This window comes from Trichechus manatus, unplaced genomic scaffold (genome assembly GCF_000243295.1).
Source record: "Trichechus manatus latirostris isolate Lorelei unplaced genomic scaffold, TriManLat1.0 scaffold00117, whole genome shotgun sequence".
NCBI classification, from domain to species: Eukaryota; Metazoa; Chordata; class Mammalia; order Sirenia; family Trichechidae; genus Trichechus; species Trichechus manatus.
Window position 1 is genome coordinate 6804099 of NW_004444053.1, and position 23177 is coordinate 6827275.

Below are 23177 nucleotides of genomic sequence, written 5' to 3' on the forward strand. Positions count from 1 at the left end.
GGGGTTGCCTTTTTGTTTTCCTGTGGTTAAAAGTCTGCAGTTGATTGTTTTGCAATAGGTTTTGTTCTATATTGCACGCAATTTTCTTCTTTGTATCTTTTTTTTTTCTCTTTTTAAAATTAAATCCAGTAATATGTGAAAGAAAGAGAAGTGAAATAATCTCCACAGCTGCTAAATTTTCCTGGTAGGCAAAGACATCTCAATTTTAAAGTTGGTCTTAAAACATGAAATCATTGTTCTTTGAAACAGCTGTCTGGTCAAAAACTCCTTTGTAGTGTACATTTTTAAACAGCAATTTTTAAAAACCACTTGGAGCTTTGTAAAGATTCCCTTTATCTGGGTTATGAATTATTTTCAGTCTTTTGAGTAATTGTTAAAATGATGAAACTTACTGGAATAAAACAGATGTCTGTTTTTAGTTTTGGTTTGATTTTTGGGGAAGAGAGAAATGTCATTGGGATATTGGGATATTGCTCAGTACCTTGATAATGAAGTCTAAATTAATAATAGTGTCTTGCCATTCCATTCACCATCATTTTTGTACATGATACCAGAATATAAACTTTATGAAACCAGGGACTTTGTTTCTCTCAATCACCATGTCTTCCTCAGGGCTTAGCACAATGCCTGGCACAGAATAGTGTCTCAATAAATGTTTATTGATCAAATTAATCAATTAGTGAATACCATAAGAATCATTATACAGAATGATATGTAATCAGACACATAATTCATCCATCCTTCAATTATCTTTTATAGAGACACCTGGCATAGAAATTTTCCTTAATAGAAACTTTAAGGCTGAAGATGTACCTCCAAATCTCAACTATTTTTATTAGGCCATTATGTATCTCTCACCCATGGTTTTGTGTAAACCAGCTCTGAAGTCGTTTATATTTTCACCCTGGAGGGATGAAAGGGCATGTCATGGAGCCCTTGTCCATATAACCATCACTTTCATCATCCATCTGCTTAAGTATTACTCTTCCATGCAAGACCAGGATTGCCATTGAAGTGCTTCATTTTTTTTTTTTTTTTCATTTGAGAATCTGATTTATTTTTCTTGAAGAGTCAGTTATATTGTGCTGGAATGTACTTGTGTGCCTAAAATGGCCTCCCCAAACTAGTCACTAAATAGCCACCCTTCACGCAAACCAGGTTTTTGCAAACTTTTTGCAAAAGGATGTTGATGCGTTTAACAGATTTTGGATCATAAACAGTTCTGTGTCTTGGATTGTGTACTGCTTACTCTCCTCCTGGTCTCACTGAAGGGGCACAGCGAAGTTCCTCAGAGCCAGGATGGAGGTGGTGTTGACTGCCTGGAGGGGCAGGAAGGCGCAGCTAACTGCATCAGAGCCCATTTCAGGTGACCTGACTCACAGAGCAGCCCAACTTCCCTGGTGCTCTTAGGACATCTTTTTGAAGTCTCAGGCTGAACAATGGCATGAAGTCCTGTTTTACCAGGTGTAAAAATGGTATAGGGGTGGTGTCTGACATCCTCTAACTTCCCAAGGGGGAAGGAGAATCAAGATCAACAGCCCAAGGCTGATTCCTATGAGGCAGAAGTCAGACATGCCTCCTCTCTTCGCTGTCTACCAATTCTGACACCAACCATCCCTCCCATGGCACTCTACTTCTCTGCTGGGTTCACTAATTCATTGCAGTGGCCACACAGAACTCACAGACCATGCTCATGATTATGGGGCTTATTAGGGAAGTAGCAGTTACATTTCAGGTTCAGGAGCACTCAGAATACAGTTCTTCCATCAGGACAGCCTCTTCCCAGCCGTGCTCGTAGACACACCTTTTCCTGGCTCTGGGCCTCTGTCCAAAGGCACTCAGCTTTCTCTCTCCAACGGCCGGCAAGCCCACCACACCATCTCTTCCTGCCAGGTCTCTCCTGCCTGGTCTCTTCTGCCACTGCTTCTCAATGTCTTCAGGGTTACAGCTAGCTTTCTCTCTCGGTCTTCTGCTTCCAGGAGCTTGTCAGCGCAGGGATCCTGGATCCAGAGGATGTGCTGACTCCTGGCTGTTCTTCCTTGGTGGTAGTGGGATTCTCACTTTCCCACCTCTGGGATGGCTGACCACAAGCCCAGCGAGATGGCAAAACTGACCAATTCCTTTGGTGGGCCACAATTACTGCATTTGCATAGTCCCCCTGGTGGTGTAGTGGTTAAGAGCTACAGCTGCTAACCAAAAGTTGGTAGTTCGAACCCACCAGCAGCTCCGAGGCAGAAAACACCTGGCAATCTGCTTCTGTAAAGATTACAGGCTGAGAAACCCTATGGGGCAGTTCTACTCTGTCCTATAGGGTCGCTATGAGTCAGAATCGACTCGACAGCAATGGGTTGGGGTTTTTTTTTTGGCATAGTCCCGCCCAGTCACTTGGGTGGGAGTTACAAGACCATGGCTAGAAAGGCCACACAAAAATGATCCATCACACCACATCATGTGATAAAGACTCATGTAAAACTTTCCGAAATGAGTTCAAGGAACTAATTTTGATTGAACGTGCCAAGATTTAAAATAATAACAATATCAAGAGATAATAATTTTAAAATAACTTAAAATGCTTATCTTATGGGGAGCCATTGTCTAAAACCATGATTGATACCATGATTCTGACAGTGCCTTTCATCCTTTTTAAGTTTTCCTTCACCCTGTACTCTTTAACAGTATCTCAACTTATGGATATGCTCACTCCAAATTCAGGCTCTGAGAATTCTCATCTAACTCCCTCTAAGTGTTTGGAGGCTAACATGAATCAAAAACTGTTCATATTATCTCATGATTATTGATTTTGACCTCTTTCTTGATCCACACTATACCTTCTGGGATTAGATGTCATTTCCATTTCTTCCACATTGATAGTTCTTCATAAATCTTGTTCTGTAGACTTTTTTTAATGTGCTAACTTTTCAAAGGAAAGATCTCACATAGAGTGATTCTCAAATATAGTAGTAAGTGTTGAAGGGAAAAGGCCAGACTAGTGCAGAATGGGCAGCACTTTTTTCTAGCAAGTGATAAGGCGCTGCATGCATGGGCCCATAGCCACTCCCTATTTATTCCTCAGACTTTAGAAATGCTGAGCTTAAGCAAGTCATTACCACAACCTCTTCTAGCCTAATAAACAAGACAGACTGAGAATAATTGTGGTTCTCTCTCTGCTTTCTTCACCAGTTGGTTTTTATTCCCTTCTAAAGTCTCTCATTGCTTCAGGCAAATTGAAGTTTGTATTGCAACAACAACTTTTTTTTACATGATATTGTAATTTTGGCTAATTTGCCTACTATTGGTTATGCTCAAGTAGACACATGACCTGTGGCTATTTGGCTTGTCCTCCTATGGGAAAATACTTAACAAAGCTAATAAGCTGTATTAAAATAAAATAAACAAATTCACATGGCACCCAGCATGCAGCCACATGTAGTATGGTTATTATTTATTATCCAGAGATACCAGTCCCACATCTCCAACTGCCTAGTGGGCATTTTCACTCAGAAGCCTTCTGTCACTTCCTCTTTAATCCATCTGAAACCAAAACTATCATGCTCCTTTCAAAGCCATCCCTCCCTGTTGGAGTTTTAGGGGGCCAGTAAATCATACCCTTTCCTTCCCCTTTCGAATTTTTTTTTTTTTCATTTGTTTGTTTTTAGAAACAGTACACAGCAAACAAACAGATAAGGCTTGAAACAAATGGACTTCAGATCTGTGGCCAAATTTCTTGCTGATACTTTACCCTCCAGTAATCACAGCCTCAGCTGAGCAACCACAGGCCTCTACCACCCGGCAGAGCTCACCAGAACATCTTGGAATAGGAGAGAAATGCGTATGTCCTGTGGGCACAAGCTTGCTCATTTTCTTCTTTATAACTCACCAGTCAAATCAGTCCTTCTCTCCTTGAGGGGAAGAAACACTGAAGGCTGAGGAAAAGAGGCCAGGAGCCAAAGTCCTTCCAAGAGACCAGGGAGATTAATGCCACTAACTAATCACTCCCAACTTTTCTATTTTTATTTAGATACCTTCTTAATTTAGGTGACACCAGATTATTTTAGCAGTTTGGTGTGAGAAAGACTATTTAGGAATTAATAGTCTATATTGTGAGAATTTCCACCAATCTAAATTTTGATCTTCCTTCTTTATGACCTTTTTAATCATAAATAAGACCCCCACAGTTATAGCCAAAACTCACATTTTCAGCTCTTTAGTCGTGACTGTGATTAATGCTGACATGAACATGGTGCCATGACCATTGGCAGCCAGAGAAGGTCAGGACCAGCGGTGACTCAGCTGACTCTGCAGCTGCACTTACAGTAAATGTGTTTTGCAATGCTCCTATAGTTAAAAATAATTTTCCTACAAATTTTAAATTTTATTTTAAGTATTTATTCATTTATTTTTTGCTCTTCACTGTGTCAAGAAGAGGAAATGTCATGGATTGAATATCAAATCAACTCAGGTCAAATAAATTTGTCCCTCTGGGAATGAATCATGATACTTGGAGTCTATAGGCAACTTCCAACCTCCAATTTAAATTGTTATATTAATCTGAGGGCATGATATTGAAAGATAAGGAAAAAAATATTTTAAGGCAATGAAGAGTCCTAAGCTAATACAGTTATTGGTGATTGCTTCAGTCTTTCATTCATTTATTAATTCACAATTACATAGTGGGCACTGTGCTTAGGTTCTATGAACAAGAGAAACGTGGTTCCTACTCTGATGGAATTTACAGTATAGGAAGGGGACTGATAGCAAACAGTGATTATTTAACTACAACTGTTGATTATTACCTGTGTCAGAATTTATGATGGAGTGACCTATCCATTGTGGAAGGTGACAAATGGTTAAAACTAAAACTAGAAGAATGTGTAGATACTAACCAGGGAAAGGGAGAAAGGATTGTTTCCGACAGAGGGAATAGCATATGCCAAGACACTGAGGTAGGAAGGAGTTTGGTGTGTCTGTGCTACAGATAAGTGGAGCCTGGTGAGTAAGACTCAGGGGCCAGCTGATTTATGGCCCTGTAGGCCACGTCAGCAATGTTAGTGTTTATCTTAATGCAGTCATTCAAGGGGAGCAATGCAGTTAGATTTGTCTGCAGAGTGGAAGTGGGCGTTGGGTAAGTGAGGCGGGGACCAGTTAGGAGGTTTTGTAGTGATCGAGGTGAAAGGTGATGGTGTCCTGGACTAGATTGGAGGCAGTGGAGATGAAATAAAGGCAGTTTATTTGGGGGATACAATGACAGAATTGTCTAATTGAAAATGAATTAGGGAGAAAGAGATGTCAAGGATGACACCCAGCCATCTGGCATGAGCACCATTTACTAACATAAGGAACCTTTGTAGGAAGAGAAGCTTTGAGAATAAATTAAGAATTTGAAAGTGGAAATATCAAGATGGCCACCGGAGCTTAGAGGATAAGTGTGGCATTTATGAACGGTCAGCTCATCTGTGGTGCTGAATGCATGTAGCCCATACATAGTAATCCTCATAGAAAACTCTCCTGGGGAAAACATGAGGATGTTAGAAGAGGCAGGACCCAGAGTAGTTGACAGATTGGCCTTCCGTCTTACACGAGGAAAAGGCAGTCTGGTTGCAGATGCATGTAGGCTGGTGGATTTGGTGGAAGGAAGAGAGAGAGTTCTCATCTGATTGCATATGTTTTCACAATGAAGTAAGAAGTATCATCAGCTAAGTGTGAGGGGGAAGGGCTACTGGAGAGTTGAGAAAATAAAATATATGAAATAATCATCTGGTGCTGTGGGAAAGGGTATTTATTACAGAATTATAGTAGGGATATCTAAAAAAATTCAGTGCCTATTTGATATTTGTAGTTATAAATTTGAAGTGAGTATAGTCAGCATAATTGTGTGGTTTTTTTCTTGCATTATTTAGCAATTGGATGCAGGAAAGCTGAGTAAGGAAATAATTGGATTGAAGTTTTATTAGGTAAATAAACTAGTGGAGGAAAAGACAGGAAAAGGAGTTGAGGCTTGCAAGGTAGTGGTTATAGTGGTGAACAGGGTGTACACGGAAGTGAGAAAATAAGGACCATAATGACGAGTGTGAACATGGCAGGATCAGTGGATCAGTAAAAATCTGGAGTGGAGGTTATTATCCAAGAAAACAAAATGGAAATTTTGAGTGACAGACTTCTCATCAATGCTCTGCTATATAAATTTATAATTAATTATAAAACAGATAATTGACACTTATTCAGAAAGGAAATCAGTGGTCAGTAGGAACTTGCTTTGAATCTTGAAAAACAAGTTAAAACAAACTTTATTTTTGATAGGATTAACTATAAATACTATACTTAGACCTTGATAAAGTCTTTTAGAGTACCCATGAGTGGAAATGGAGAAATATGACTTGCTAGAACATATATGATGGATTTATAACTAGATCTGAAGTGTTGTTGGTACCCAATGGGTGTGGGTTAATAGAACTAACCAGATGAAATTTAATAGTTCTAACTGTAAATTTTGCTGTTTTAAAAAAGTCTAGCTGCATTCAGTACAGGAGAGGCCTAGTTTTGTAGGAGGTAAAGTGCAACGGACCTAAAGACAGTAATAATAATGCATTATAATGATTTCTGTATTTTGTATATTTTTCCTTATGCTGGACATTGTGTTAAGCAAGATCTTTTCACATAAAACCTTATTTAATCCTCACAGTAAGCTGAGGTAGATACTGTTACTATTCCGATTTTATAGATGAGTAAACTGAGATTCAGAGGTAGTGTCTTACCCAATGTCACATAAGATAGTAAATGGAATGGGCTGGATTTCAACCAGGAATGTCTGATTCAAGGAGCCCTGATCGTGTAACGGTTAAGTGCTCAGCTGCTAACTGAAAGGTTGGCAGTTTGAACCCACCCAGACCTGTCAATCTGCTCCCATAAAGAATACAGCCTAGAAAACCATATGAGGCAGTTCTGTTCTGTCACATGGGGTCGCTATGAGTTAAAATAGATCCAATGGCACCTAGCAACAACAGCAGCATGTCTGATTCACGAGCTCAAGGTCTTTACTGTATTCTACTTACTGCTCAACCTGGCAGGCCAAAAAGCTGATAAAAAATTAGCTTACATTAGTAAAAGTTTAGTGTGCAGAAAGCAGGCAAAAATTCCACCAAACTCTTTCCTTGGTAACATTTGCTCTTGAAGATTTGTGTTCAGTTCCTGGGATCTGATTTTCTGAAAATCCTTTCATAAATGAGCAAATTCATGGGAGGGCAAGAAGGATTCTGGGTTATCTAGAAACCTCTTCATATGAGAAACATTTGAAAAAATTGGCAGGAGTATTGTCTTGGAGACTAGAAGACTTGGGGAACTCATAATATTTGGTCTCAGATGTATGAAGTTCTGTCATGAAGTAAGGGGGTTAAGCATCATATGTTTAACTCACAGAGGTCACACATGTAATCAAAACATGGTCTCATCATATAGTCTCATTCTCTTCATTGTAACACTAGAAAACCTTTTACCTATCGGATAAAATTTCTCATGCTACTTTCTAGCTTTGAAATTACTTTCACTTCTTCAAACTGTAAAACACATAGGCCAGCTTGGTTTCATAGTGGGATCATTCAGAAGCTCATATCTGCATGATTGCAGCTGAAATAGACTAAACAAACAAAAAAATAATGCAGTCAGTACAAATTGTTGTGGGTTATCTATAGAGCTACAGCATGGGGTGAGAACCTGGAGCTGTGTGCACAGAATTTCTAAGACTTCCAGTAAATCTGCTCAGTTCAGTGTTTTAGACCTGTATCCAACTCTCCTTGGATTTCTAGACAGCCTAAAATGAAGGCTTCAAAAATGGGTAAAAATAAAGTGCCAAAGCCACCAGAAGCCTTTGACCCTCTTCTAATGTTTCAACCAGATAATTATTTTCCCTCTCAAGAATTTGGCCATCCTTTGAGGGGGAAAAAAAATCAAGATTTTCCATCTGAAGAGCCCCTGAAAGAAAATACTCTGGAGAAAGGTCAATAAGAATGGGCCAAAGCTGAATTCTTCAGATCTGCTTAGAGAATGTGGAAAGTCTGTGCCCTCTCTACTTTTCTTGCTTGCCAGCTGGCGAAGAGCTCCGATGGCATTTGCCCAGCTTTGCCTTCCCCATACCTTTATATCTTAAACGGTACTCACCCTATTCAGTAGTTGTTGTTAGGTGCCGTTGAGTTGGTTCCGACTCATAGCGACCCTACGTATAACAGAAGAAAACAATGCCCGGTCCTGCGCCATCCTCACAATTGTTGTTATGCTTCAGCCCATAGTTGCAGCCACTGTGTCAATCCATCTTGTTGAGGGTCTTCCTCTTTTTTGCTGACCCTCTACCTTACCAAGCATGGTGTCTTTCTCCAGGGACTGGTCCCTTCTGATAACTGTTCAGTGGAAATGCCTCCAAATGGAAACCTAAGTAGCTGCTAAGAGCTATGATAGAGAGGTAATTAGATAATTAAAAACCAATCGATTTTGATTTTGTCAAGATAATTCATCTCCCTTTCTGCTCTGTCACAAAGACATGACCTTTCAAATTTTCTAGTAATAAACTTACATACAGAGAGAATATATTCCCTTTAAAAATGTTCCACTTTTAATTAAAATTACTCTTTCTGCTTGTTGTGGTTTGTCCCTTCAATCTTTTATACGTTAGGTTTTCTGGAAAAATTTAAGGATCAGTCAAAAATTATAAAGGTGACTTCAAAAATAAATATAATCCAAGTTCATTTGACTGTTCATTCATTCAACAAATATTTGTTTCCTAGAGGTCATATGCCAAGCACTGTGGTAGGCACAGGTTCTGCCGTTTATTAGCTGTGTGATTACAATCTCCCTGGACCTCAGTTTCCTCATTTGTTAAAACAGCTCTATTACCAACTCTGCAGATTAAGTAAGACAATTTGTTTTAAGATGGTAGACAATTAGGAGTCTTTTACCCTCCTCTATCCATTGCTGCATCCAAACAGTCATACACAACAGAGATGGGAAATCCAAAAAGCACTGGAAAGTAGTGATGACAGTTAACTATTTGCAAGACTTATTGAGGAGCAAACTCGATTGAAAAACTACCAGTGACCAGTGTACATTTTAGCGTTAAGTCAGAAAAATGGGGCTAAACAGAAAGTTAGCAGAAAGAAGCTTTGACTCATCCTAACTGCATCCATGTGAAAAATGTGGAGACTGCACCGAGAAATCCAGGAAGCAAGACACTCTGTTGTAAAGCCAATTCAAAAAAAATGAATCAAAGTAAGGATGTACCAACGGGAGAGTCTAGGTGGAAAATGCCTGATGATTAACACTGATTGAAGTAGACATAAAGAATTCCATCTGAATAATTGTTTAAATGTAACCAAGTCCAATACAATAAAAGGAAAAAAAGGAGACTGTTAAAAGAGATGTGAAAACAATAACTGAGAAATAATAATCTGGAAAAATATTTCTAGATAGATTAGCAAATGTCATGAAATGAAGTGGCAGAAAGTAAAAGCTGCTGAATTTTTCAAGAAGCCAGGAGTTATTATTTTATTCCTAAATTTCATATATACAAAAATATGAGCTCAAAAATGATTTGAAACACTTCATCAATTCACCTGTAGAAAACCCTGAAAAAGACAGAAGCAAAAGAGGCAGTTCATTTCTAATGGCATAAACAAAAGAAATAGTAAAGAGCATTTTTTTAAAAAGCATGTATCAAAATGACAAAACTAAGACCAAGCATACAGCTATATAGCAAGAAACAAACGTGATTTAAAATCACAGGTGGTGATTTTCATACTGGGATGAACCAAAAAGTCCTACTATATTGTTGGTATTTATAATATATATGTCTTTTTAAAAAGTAAAACAAATAGATAAAAGTAAGAGTCAAAGATATGTCAGGCAAATGCAAACTTAAAAACAGTGAGAAGCCGTTGCAATAATACTGCAAAGAAGATCATTTCTATAAACATATAAAGATGTGCAGTCTCCTTAGTGAGTAAAAATATTAAAGCATTGATGAAGAATCACTTTTTTTTTTTTTTTGAAGTGTCCCATCATTTAATTATCACAACAACTCTGTGTGGGTATATTTTTCCCCATTTTGTTTAACCTCTGTTTAAGTAACTTGGCAGAAGCCACATAGCAGATAAGTGCTTGATCCTCCCTTAATTTGACTTCTCAACACCTTCTTTTCAGAGGAAAGATGCAGGCTAATTATGGAGAACAATTCCTCTTCGGATTAGGCTTTAATTGGAGGCCAGATTGTCAACTCATCTGACCTTACATCCATCACCATTAACCGAATAATGATAACCTGGGAACTTCTGGGTTCCTCAGTGTTCTGATCCTTTCATTCCTTGGAATTTACAAACTCTGAACTAGATGCCAGAACATTCTGTGAAAGTCAGGCATTTTGTAGTGTTACCAAGTTTCCAGGTGAGTTGACATTTCAAAGTGAAGCGTTTTTGGAAAGGAAATTGGACTAGAGGTGCCTAGAGACTCAGTTGTTGTGTGATGGCTAAGAAGGCACTGGTCTCATGACAACAACCCGAGCGTGGAATCAGAGAACAGTGTGGTAAAGACAGTTGTCACACCCACTTCACACACATGTTGGGTGTCATAAGGAACTGGGCATCTCTCACCTCTCATGCCAATTGAGTAGCAAATATCGCTCAGCCCTTGTCAAATTACCAAGAGTTTTTTCAATGTAATGTTAAGAACAAACCCAACACCCGGTGGGTGTCATCATATCTGAAGATCAGAGAAGACTGTTCTTTAAAAATAAAACATAATATTGGCAAAAGTGATACCACTTCAGAAAGCAGTTTTTCTAGAGTCTATAGACTAAATCCAATAATGGAGAATTACAAATATGTTTGGTTTCTTTGTTTCTGAAGTACTTTTTTTTATTATTGTGCTTAAGGTGAAAGTTTACAGCACAAGTTATTTTCTCATACAAAATTTATACACATATTGTTATGTGAACCTAGTTGAAGAATCACTTTTAAATTATAAAATTAGCAAAGGTATTTTAAAGATGATATTCAGTGTTTTTATGGATTTAATATGATTCATTATTCACCCATATGTGAATACTTATTGAATACCTGCTAGTGATAGTCACTTTGGAAGACCCTGGTAGTGCAACATTATCAAATCATCTCATCCAGATATGTCTTTCCATTTATTAAGATCCTGTTTCAGGCTATTTAATAAGATTTATACTTTTTTTGTTTTGTAAAATCTATTCCTCTGTATTTTCTAGGTTTTGCTTCTAATGTGAATGGAATATTTCCCATTTCTAAGTTATTGGTAGTATTGATAAAAAAATATTAAATTTTGTGTATTTGTCTTGCAGCTAATGCTAGCTTCTTTTAAGCAAAGTTTTCTTTATTAATTATAGTAGTGTTTTTTAAAAATCACTTGGATTTTCCAGTTCTTCCTTGGTTAATTTTGGTAATTTATGTTTTTAAGGAAATTATAAATGTCCTCTAGGTTCTTAGTTTTTTGATAATACTTTTTTTTTTTATTTTTCAATCTCCTCTGTATTTGTGGTTATGTATCCTTTCTCATTAGTGATCTTCTATACATTTGTTCTTTCCTGTTTTCTCCCTTAATTAGGATTGTAAGTGATTTATCTGTAAGAAGAAAATACTTGTGGATGTCCTTATCTTTTATGTGATTTTTATATTTTCTATATCATTAATTTTGGCTTTTATGTATATTAATTCCCTCTTCTTGGTTTATTTTGATTTTTTTTACCTTTTTATAATTTCTCTAAATGAATATTGAGCATTTTTTCTTTTTTGTGTAAATGATAAGCACATTTAAGGCCGTAAATTTTCCTTCAAATACAGCCTTTATCGTGCTCCATTAGTTGCATATGAAGTGTTTATATTTTTATTGCTTTCTAAATAATTTATAATTTTGATTTTGGTTTTTCCTGTGATAAAAAGCTTAGCTAGGAGTATGTTTGTTTTTTGGTGGTCTCTTTTTTAGAAATTCATTTCTAATTTTTTTAGGGGTGTGAACTCAAAGAATGTAGCCTGTAAAATCTCTCCCTTTAAAAGTTTGTTAATGTTTATATTGTGTGTGTGTGTGTGTGTGTGTGTGTGTGTCGGTATAAATGTGTGACTGATTTTGTAAATGTTTTGTGAATACTGAAAAAAATATCTTTATTCAAGGGATTTATCTCCTCTGTATGCTTTCAGATATTTGTCCACTTCCTTTGTCCAGTTTGAAAAGAGTTATGTTAAAATTTCTATCCAAATTAAATTTTATCAAGTTCAGCTTAGATTTTTAGTAGCATTTTGTTGTTGTTGTTTACTATGTTGTTTGGTGCAGACAGATTTATGAATATTTTCTATTCTTCTTAATATTATATTTCTTTTTTATCCTACTTAGTGCTTTTAAATGGTTTGTCTTGATTAGTATTTTTAATTTCACCTCATCTGATGTATTTATTTCTTTGTTTTGCACTTGTCTAGTATCTCTTTAAGGTGCCCTGTGGTGCAGTGGCTAAACACTCAGCTGCTAAATGAAAGGTTGGTGGTTCGAAGCCACCAGCAGCTCTGCAGGAGAAAGATGTGGCAGCCTGCTTGAATTTGGTTCAAAACTAAGAGCATGGTTTTCTTTTTCTACTCCAGAAATGTATACAAAGACTATCGCTTCCTTGAGCTGGCATGTGACTCGCAGGAGGATGTAGACAGCTGGAAGGCATCTTTACTAAGAGCCGGGGTCTATCCCGACAAATCTTTAGTAAGTTGAATATCTCTTTTATTTTTAAATTATTATCAACCATATTTAAGAAAATACATTAACTCCACATACCATATTCTGAACAAACAAGTGCTCTATTGACTTAATTAATTTGGCACAGTTTTAGTGGCTATTTTGCTTACATTTCTTTTTCTCCATTAGATTTCTGTTTAAGAAGTAAACAGTATACTTGTTAAAGAAAAAAAAATCATACTCTGCCATAAAACATAATGTATACGATGTCAGACTAATAGAGAGCTCTTTTGTTTTTTGTTTTTTGGTTTTTTTTCCTCTGTATACTGTCTCACAGTTGTTATGGTATTAAGACAAGCAGTCTATAAAATTCTTCATGTAGTCATGGTACATCATGGTATCATCAATTGTGATAGCACCAATATTTCACATTCTAAAAATGTACTTATTTTTATAAAAATCTATCTCCCTTTTTTCTGTCTGTATTACCTTTATCCCTAGCTATATCTATATTCAAACTCTGGTTAAAGTTATCATGAATGTGAAAGAACAAAAATATATATATGATTTTGCTATTCCCACTTATCTTTATTAATATACTTCAAGTGACTTGGAGACACTTCTCTAATTCAGGTTAATAAACAGACCTTCTCTTTGTGTTCCTTGGAAAATGAAATATTGCACAAACTGGTCTGAATTTAAACTTTAGAAAAAACACCCAACAAATGTATATACACCATTAAACAGACTGCCAATGAGTAGCTTCTCCCTGAGAACTTGTACTATCCAAGCTTTTCCCCAGAAATACCAGTCCTGAGACTGAGCCTTGGTAATTTAGTCCATCTTAACCCTTGCAGTGCTTGCTCGGTTCTAGATCAGTTTATGGAACTGATCATGCATAAGTTGGTCCTTTCTAAGCCAAAAGTAGGGGTAGAATCCTTTCAAGGGAAAGTCTGAGATGGATACAGTATAGGACACTCGAAGCATCTCTGGGGGGATTTCAAACCTGACCATGTCTCTGGGGTTACACTGGAATTTAACAGCGTTCCAGGAGTAAAGGACTGAGAATTTGTGCCTAAATGGACTCCTCATTTCTGTTGTAGCTTACTCATAGACCTCTTAACCCCTTCCCAACCTAGACCTGTCTCGTTAGTGCCTAAAACAATGAACCCCTTCACATACCCTGGGCCCTACAAATGGGAGTTAATACTTTCCCTGGTGATACCCAAGTACAGAAGTACCTATATAGAATTTTCATAATTATTGTCCAGTTTTTTCTTCTGTTGTGTGCATACATATTTGCATAGATATGTACCACACTAAAGACTACATACGATAAATCATTTAAAAATCGGAGTACTATTTTTTTTTTTGTCGTCAATTGTAATCATTACCTATTATACTTCCCTATCCATTGGTGGTAGTGTGTATTACATATTTTACATATCACAATATTACATATTTTAAAATGCACATACACTTACTTTTGCACTCATTTGTTCCATAAAAACCTATTGAGCATGTGGTTTTTGCCAGGCACTGTTCTAGGCAGTAATGACACAGAGGTGAACAGTGAAGTTCTGCCCTCATAGAACAGAAAATACATGAATGAACAATTAACTATTAATTATGTAATTTATAAGAGATAATGATAAGTTCTACCAAAAGAAAAAAAAAGAAGAAGTAGTAGTAAGTTAAAGGGATAGACCAAGAGAGTGGGGAGTGTAGGGGAGTGCTATTTTATAAATGTGATCAGGGACGTCCCCTTAGAAGACTTGATATTTAAATAGACTACTCAAGAAGCCCTGGTGGAACAGTGGTTAAGAGTTCAGCTGCTAAACAAAAAGTCAACACCCACAAGTTGCTCTGTGGGAGAAAGATGTGGCAATCAGTGCCCTTGAAGATTACAACCTTGGAAACCCTATGGAGCAGTTCTGCCCTGTCCTATGGGGTTGCTATGAGTCAGAATCGACTCAACTGCACACAACAACAACACAAGGAAGGGAGAGAGTGAATGATACGAAGATCTGAAGTAGAATATTCTTGGCAGAGAAATAGCAAATGAAAAGCTTGCTTAGCATCTTAGGGGATAGCAAGAAGGTCAGTGTGTCTGGAACACAGTGAAGGAGGAGAAAAGTTGTAGATAGTTTCCAACAGGGTGGTCAGGAGCCATTTGAAAGAAATGGTAAGCAGTTTGGATTTTATTCTGAGTGAGATAGGAAGCCACCAGAGGGTTTTGAGCTACATAATGGCATGATAAGATTTACATTTTTAAAAGGTTGTTATGGCTGCGTTATGAGAAGCAGTACAGCTTGTAGGTTCAAGCAGAGGCTCTTTGTTAAACTAACTCACTGCTGTTGAATTGGTTCCAACTTACAGTGACCCTGTAGGACAGAGTAGAGCTGCCCCGTAGGGTTTACCAAGGCTTTAATCTTTACAGAGGCAGACTCCCATGTCTTTCTCCTGCAGAGCGGTTGATAGGTTGGAACCTCCAACCTTTCAGTTAGCGGCTGAGCACTTAACCACTACACCACCAGGACTTCTTAGTGTCAAACTAGCTAGATTTAAATACCAGATGCTCATGTACAGGTTGTGGGATCTTGGGCAGATTGCCTAGCCTGTTTGCATTTCAGACTTCTCCTTTCTGGAATGAAGATAACAATTGTCCCTACCTTATAGAGTGGCGTTGATCGTGTTAAGATAATAGAGGAAAAGCACTCAACAGGGTGGGCCTGAGTAAGCCCTCTATTTTTATTTATAATAATTATTGTGTAATTACTATCACAGAACCACTTGCATTAACAAGTAGGAGAGGGAGGAAACTATGTGGATATTAAAATACAGCCTAATGAGATTGTAAATACTTTATGCTGTTTTCTATCTTCCAAATTTCTTGATTACATATACATATATATATAATCTTTATCTATTGACTTATCTATTTATATCTTCATTATTGCCATGATTTTATAAATTAAACCTATTTTAAATATACTAAACAAGTTTACTATTTAAAGAAATTACAGGCATACCTGGGAAATACTGCAGGTTTGGTTCCAGACAACTGCAATAAAGCGAATATCACAATAAAAAGAATCACACGAATTTTTTTGTTTCCCAGTGCATATAAAAGTTCTGTTTACACTATACTGTAGTCTGTTAAGCATGCAATAGCATTATGTCTATTAAAAAAAGTACGTACTTTAATTAAAAAATGCTTTATTGCTAAAAAATGCTAACCATCATCTGGGCCTTCAGTGAGTCATAATCTTTTTGCTGGTGGAGGATCTTGTCTTGATGTTGATAGCTGTTGACTGATCATGGTGGTGGTTGCCGAAGGTTAGGGTGGCTGTGGCAATTTCTTAAAATAAAACAACAATAAAGTATGCTGCATCCACTGACTCTTCCTTTCATGAAAGATTTCTCTGTAACGTGATGCTGTTTGATAGCATTTTACTCACAGTAGAAATTTCAAAATTGGAGTCATTCCTCTCAAACTCTGCCCCTGCTTTATCAATTAAGTGTATGTAATATTCTAAATTCTTTGTTGTCATTTCAACAATGATCACAGCATCTTCACCAGGAGTAGATTCTATCTCAAGAAACCACTTTCTTTGCTCATCCATAAGAAGCAACTCCTCATCCGTTAAAGATTTATCATGAGATTGCAGCAATTCAGTCACATCTTCAGGCTCCACTTCTAATTCTAGTTCTCTTGCTATTTCCACCACATCTGCAGTTACTTTCTCCACTGAAGTCTTGAATCCCTCAAAGTCATCCATGAGGGTTAGAATCAGCTTCTTCCAAATTCCTGTTAATGTTGATATTTTGACCTCCTCCCATGAATCACAAATGTTCTTAATGTCATCTAGAATGATGAATCCTTTCCAGGTTTTTAATTTACTTTGCCCAGATCCATCAGAGGAATCACTATCTATGGCAGCTATAGCCTTACAAAATGTATTTCTTAAATAATAAGACATGAAATTTAAAATTACTCCTTGATCCATGGGCTGCAGAATGGATGTTGTGTTAGCAGGCATGAAAACAGCATTAATCTCCTTGTACATCTCCATGGTATATACCATGCACTGCCAAAAGAACAAATGAATCTGTCTTGGAAGAAGTACAGCCAGAATGCTCCTTAGAAGCAAGGATGGTGAGACTTCATCTCACATACTTTGGACATGTTATCAGGAGAGATCAGTCCCTGGAGAAGGACATCGTGCTCGGTAAAATAGGAGGTCAGCGAGAAAGAGGAAGACCCTGAACGAGATGGATTGACACAATGGCTACAACAGTGGCCTCAAGCATAACAACGATTGTGAGGATGGTGCAGGACAGGCAATGTTTCGTTCTGTTGTACATAGGGTTGCTATGAGTCAAAACTGACTTAAGGACACCTAACAACAACAACAACACATCTCCATCAGAGCTTTTGGGTGACCAGGTGCATTATCAATGAGCAGAATATTCTAGAAAGAAACCTTTTTTCTGAGCTGTAGGTCTCAACAGTGGGCTTAAAATTTCCAGTAAACCATGTTGTAAACAGATGTGCCACCATCTAGGCTTTGTTGTTCCATTTATAGAGCACAGGCAGAGTAGATTTAGCATAATTCTTAAGGACCCTAGGATTTTCAGAATGGTAAATGAACATTGGCTTCAACTTAAAGTCACCAGCTGCATTAGCCCCTAACAGGAGAGTCAGCCTGTCCTTTGAAGCTTTGAAACCAGGCATTGACTTCTCCTCTGTAGCTATGAAAGTCCTAGATGGCATCTTCTTCCAATGTCAAGGCAGTTTCATCTACACTAAAAATCTGTTGTTTAGTGTAGCCACCTTCATCACTTATCTTAGCTAGCTCTTCTGGATAATTTGCTCCAACTTCTGTATCAGCACTTGCTGCCTCACCTTGGACTTTTATGTTATGGTGATGGCTTCTTTCCCTTAAGCCTCATGACCCAACCTCTGCTAGCTTCAAACTTTTCTTCTGCAGCTTCCTCACCTCTCTCAGCCTTCATAGAATTGAAGAGTGTTAGGGCCTTGCTCTGGGTTAGGCTTTGGCTTAAAGGAATGTTGTGGCTGGTTTGATATTCTATCCAGGCCACTAAAACTTGCTCCGTATCAGCAATAAGGCTGTCTTGCTTTCTTATCATTCATGTGTTCACTGGAGTAGCAGTTTTAATACCCTTCAAGAACTTTTCCTTTGCATTCACAGCTTGGTAATTGTTTGGCACAAGAGGCCTAGCTTTCAGCCTATCTTGGCTTTTGGCATGCCTTCCTCACTAAGCTTAATCATTTTTAGCTTTTGATTTAAAGTGAGAGGCCTGTGACTCTTCCTTTCACTTGAACACTTAGAGGGCATCGTAGAGTTATTAACTGGCCTAATTTCAATATTGTCATGTCTCAGGGAATGGGGAGGCCTGAGGAAGGGAGAGAGGTGGGGGAACGTCAGGTCCATGGAGCAGTCAGAACACATGCAAACTTTATTGATTAAGTTTGCCATCTTATATGGGCACGGTTCGTGGCACCCCAAAACAATTACAATAGTAATATGAAACATCAACTGATCATAGATAATCACAACAGATATAATAATAATGAAAAAGTTTGAAATATTGTGAGAATTACCAGAATGTGACACAGAGACATGAAGTGAGCACATGCTGTTGGAAAAATGGCACCAATAGACTTGCTCAGCTCAGGGTCGCCATAAACCTTCAGTTGTAAAAACGCAGTATCTGAGAAGTACAATAAAATGAGGTGTGCCTATATGTAATACATCAGTTTTGCGGGGAGGGAAACTATCTTGGAAAAGCAACATTACCCATCCCCCAGTGAACTGTTTTCATAAATCAGAATTTTCCTGTAGCTATAGCTCTATACAAAGAAGATACTCAAAGAAATGTTTACTGTTCTTTAATCAGAATACTCAATGTTAAGCAAATCTGGAGATGTCTTATATAATCTGTTTTGATTCTTTTAATATCATTTTTATTTGTTTATAAGTATATATTTGGTACAGTTGCTTGGAAGATCAAGACAAAGGTTTTTGGGTTTTGTTTTATTTTTTAATACGTATTAAAGAAAAAATAGGAAATTAAACTTGGCATTGCACCATCAATGCCATTTTTCTCAGTTTTTGTCATAAACTGTCTTGTGCGCCATACAATTCTACAGGTCATATTACACAATTGCTTTGCTTTCAGATGTTTAAATGACAGCTGACGACTTAAATCAATCTAAGTAGAATGCTAACCTAAAGATTTCTTTTGGGGAGGAGGATACTTTTAGGTACAGTTATTCCCAATTTAGAAAGGTTTGATAAAGAAGTCAGATTAACCTAATAACTCTAGCCAAGTAAATCTTCAGGACTTCTGAATAGTGTGTCATTCTTCTTTTATACCAGTAAGCCATTAAGATGACAGCAAATCAGTCAATTGCTACCCTAATAAGTAAACATTTATGTGTCCCACATAGACATAAGTCTAGAGTCAGAAAATACTATTTTTGGTACAAGATACCTTTATTTTGACTGGAAAAATTTTTTATGTATTTTTTTTTTAATTGTGTAAGTTGGACTTCATTTAGATGGATAGCTAGCACACAAACTTGAATGCAATGGTGTTTTGAACAAACTTTTTTTTTCCTACTAAGGTACTATATCCACACATTTTTATAACATACTTTTCCCTAACGTGTTTTATTTCATCATGTTTGCATGATGGAATGTTTGTATGTCACTCATATCAAAATGTTCCCATACCCTAGTTCTTTCGTCTCTTCAGTCATTTCTCTTGGGGTTTCCTACAAAATTTTTTTCTTTACCTACTTTCTGGCCTTTATCCTCCCCCTGTTCTTTCTCTTCATCTATCACTATTATGGTAGACACTAGAGATTCAACATTTTTTAAAATACGTGATTCTTTATACAAGTTCCAAGTCCATTGAAAGAGAGAGATGCAAATAAATACAATGCGGTTAAGAACTACGATGGGTATCTGCAAAATGCAACAGCCCAACAATATTTCATTGTTTTCTTCTATTTTTCCATGCACATTTTCTAATTACCTTCACTTCCTTCATTTTTCTGAATCCAAAGAAAAATGTAGAACTCTTATCTGAGTAGCAGTGTGTGGCCCTGAAATGGAAACAAGAAGTCCTGGATTCGTTTTCCCACTATGCCGCTGACTTAATCCGTGAATTCACACATAACCCCTCTGAGCCACAGATTTAGCATTCTAGCAGTGACCTGATATTTCTGAGCAACTACAGTGTTTTAAAAATATATTTAAGCCTGAATTTGGGTGTAACAGAATTTCATTTCTTTATTTCAATTTCCTTTGGCTGTTAACTTGAAATTATAACCACTATAAAGTTTTGGAGGAGCCCTGGTTGCACAGTGGTTAAGCATTGGGCTGCTAACCACGGGAGAAAGATGTGGCAGTCTGCTCCTGTAAAGGATTACAGCCTTGGAAATCCTGTGGGCAGTTCTGCTGTGTCCTATAGGGCCGCTATGAGTTGGAAGGGTTTTTTGGATAAAGTTTTACATTGTCAAATTAGTATATAAGATTTTAGACAGTTTTAAAAGAAAGATGTTTCTATGGAAATTAGTGTTATTGTCACTGATGATACTGAGTTACAATGTGTGTGTGTAGCCAGAGGCTACAATTAAAGAACCATTAAAAAGATTATTTTACTGACACATGTGCATAAATTTTTCCTATGTGAATACAAATGAATATCTAAAGACTGGTTTTTCTAACACGGTTCTGTTGCCTTACAATATGACTTAAATTATATTTAAACATTAAGGAATTCCAATCTTTGAAAAAATGTGTGCAGTGAAATGAGATAGACTTTAAGTCAGATCCACCCACGTTTTAATCCCAGCCCTACCATTTATTAACTGTGTGGCTTCGACAACTTCTCTAAGCTCAAAATAATATTGCCCTCCTCAGAGTGATTTTATAGGATTAAATGAATACTTTTGCACACTACACCTAGCTTAGTGCCTGGAGCATGTTAAATATGTTCAACGCTTGTAGACTTTCTTATTATTATTCGAAGTAATTCACATGTCTACAAGCGATCATTCCCAATTGAGTAGTTCCCTTTTCTTTAGAAACGACCAGTGATACTCAGGGCATGTGAGGGAGAATTCCCCATCTGTTGGCTGAGGAAGCCGAATTGTTTAGAGGGAGTGCTTGGGGTGGTGCTGCCTGAGAGACAGGCTAGCCTCAGATTCTGTTCAGCTCTGAGTGAGGCCAGAGAGGCTGTTGGGGGAAGTGAAAATTCACAAGCCTGCCCTCGGTGCTAGCCTGCTGGCTAGCTGAAGGAAGCCGCCACAGATCCAAGCGTGCCCTGGAAATAAATTTGGTGCAAGTTTGGTTTTGCATGTTGCTAATTCAGAGACCCATAGTAGCACCTCAGAACTTAAGACATTTCTGTTAGGTATTATATGGGCGATGCTCCCCTATAGTATATTATTTCCTAAGAGATTAAAAATGACAGTAGAAAATGAAACACTCTGGAACGTCAGTGTTCCTGGGAACTCAGGACTCTTCCAGCCATAATTAATAGAACTGCCTTGGAGATTGAAAACATCTTAGTATGAAGTCCTTTTGGTACTTCAGAAGTTCCTCTCAGATAGACTCTGCAAGTGAGATTTTCCTCTGTGGCAAATAACAGAGTAAAGGCTGTCTGTGTCATTCTGAGGGGAGAGGAATGGCCACGGACCTCGGTACACATTTATTAATATGGTAATGGCCACTCAGATGAATTTATTCAGCAGTATAATAATACGAGCTTTAAAACACCTGACATTTAACCTCGCTAAGTATCACTTTATTTTTGGTGTATTCAGTTTAGCTTCACGCAGAACTTAGAGCAGCTACAGGTCAATTCAGAAGAGTCTTAGTTTTTCCTCAAAGGAAGCACTTTCAGAGATTTAAACATAAATTGCTGCCACACAGCAGAGTAGTAAAGGGAAATAAAAGGAATTTAAATTTCACCATTCATGACTGTTAAGACTCTCTCAGAATAGACAATTGGGAAATAATCGAACTAAACAAGAAATAGCAAAGCCACACCACGTCCTCGGGTTGTGTTTTTCTTGTGTAAGGATTAAGACCTCCTACTCTTTGTGACATCATTGTTACCACTACAGATAGAACCATCTGCCATTGAGTGTGAGAGCCAGTCATTCCCTAATGTGCAAAAACACTCGGTTGAGCTCCTGAAACTTATTTAATAGATCAAAAGCTGCACTGCTGTGGAATGCAATAAACTCTGTCTGTTAGAGGTATTTTCCACAGTATTGCACTTCTTGGGGGAACCGGAGTTCTATTATGCTCTAAAATAGTCTTTTTACTCCTTTTAAAATTCCCAGTGGGGATCTTTATTGCCTGTTGAAAAGTTGGCATATTCTTTAGCATAGACTCTCCTTTTCCCTTCATTCATTATTGTACCGTTATTCATGTCTCAGATAAGCTAGTGGTAACGGTTATACCTATGGCAACTCACAATGCCAAGAAGCTCCTCTACACTGTTTGATCAGTGTCTTTAAATTTATGTTTTCTTTACTGAATATGATGCCTATGATGGCCTCTAGATTAGACATTTCCAGTCATCGATTAGCATTGCTTTTCAAAAAAATACACTTTCCGGGGATCACTGCCTCACTGCTGTCCAGAAAATGTCTGTATGTACTATTTCCCCCTCCATATCCTAAACTTAAGACTGAATGCTGATCTCCAGACGGCCGGTTACTCCCCCTGTTCTCAGCCTCCTCCACAGATGCATACGCTTTAGCAACAGCTCTCTCCAGCTCCACGTCTGTGAGAAATCCCTCCTGGGCCCCTTGTGAGAAGAGCTGAGATCTGTTCCCTGCCCACATCCCATCACGTCTCCCCCACAGGGTCTGACCTCGGGAGGACTTGGGCTGCCCTGGGAGTAATGAATCACTGTCTTGTTTTTTTAAGCCATATGCAAGTTAAATTGTTTGATATAAATCACACTCTTGCAGCTCCAATTTGAAACAGGAGAGCCGTTTGCCCTCCGACTGCCGCTGCTCTCCGTGTCTGTATCTAGAGCGTCGCTTTTAGAAACAGCTACATTTTTGTGACTAACCTTTCCAGACCCGTTTTCTTGAATGTGGACCAGTGTTTATTTTGGCGGCATCCCCACTATACAGTCTTTGCTTCCCATGCCAGCCCAAGACAAAACTCATAATTTACAAAATAAAGGAACAGTACAGTTGGGGGTCGTAACTTAGTCTGTTTGCCTGTCTCCCCAAAATCACCCACTCCTTTCCTCTACTCCCTTTTCCTTTTTTTTTTTTTTTTTTTCCACCTTCTTTGAAACCAAGGATGCAGTGTTTGTTTAAAAATGCACTGGCTGATGAAATTTTCCACCACTTGGCATGTTGGAGGAGGGGCTGTTGGGGAAAGGCAAGCAGACAT

The 23177-nt window shown here is 37.8% G+C and overlaps 1 protein-coding gene across 4 annotated transcripts in view; it reads left to right on the forward strand.

Annotated features, from left to right (window-relative positions):
• The window catches only part of DNM3 (dynamin 3), a 717102-nt gene that overhangs the window by 559456 nt on the left and 134469 nt on the right, over window positions 1-23177 (forward strand). For all 4 annotated transcript variants that reach the window (XM_023738465.1, XM_012557752.2, XM_004384112.3 and 1 more), the window contains one exon: window positions 12633-12744. In XM_023738465.1, the coding sequence (XP_023594233.1) occupies window positions 12633-12744 (112 nt within the window). The remainder of the gene's footprint in view (window positions 1-12632; window positions 12745-23177) is intronic.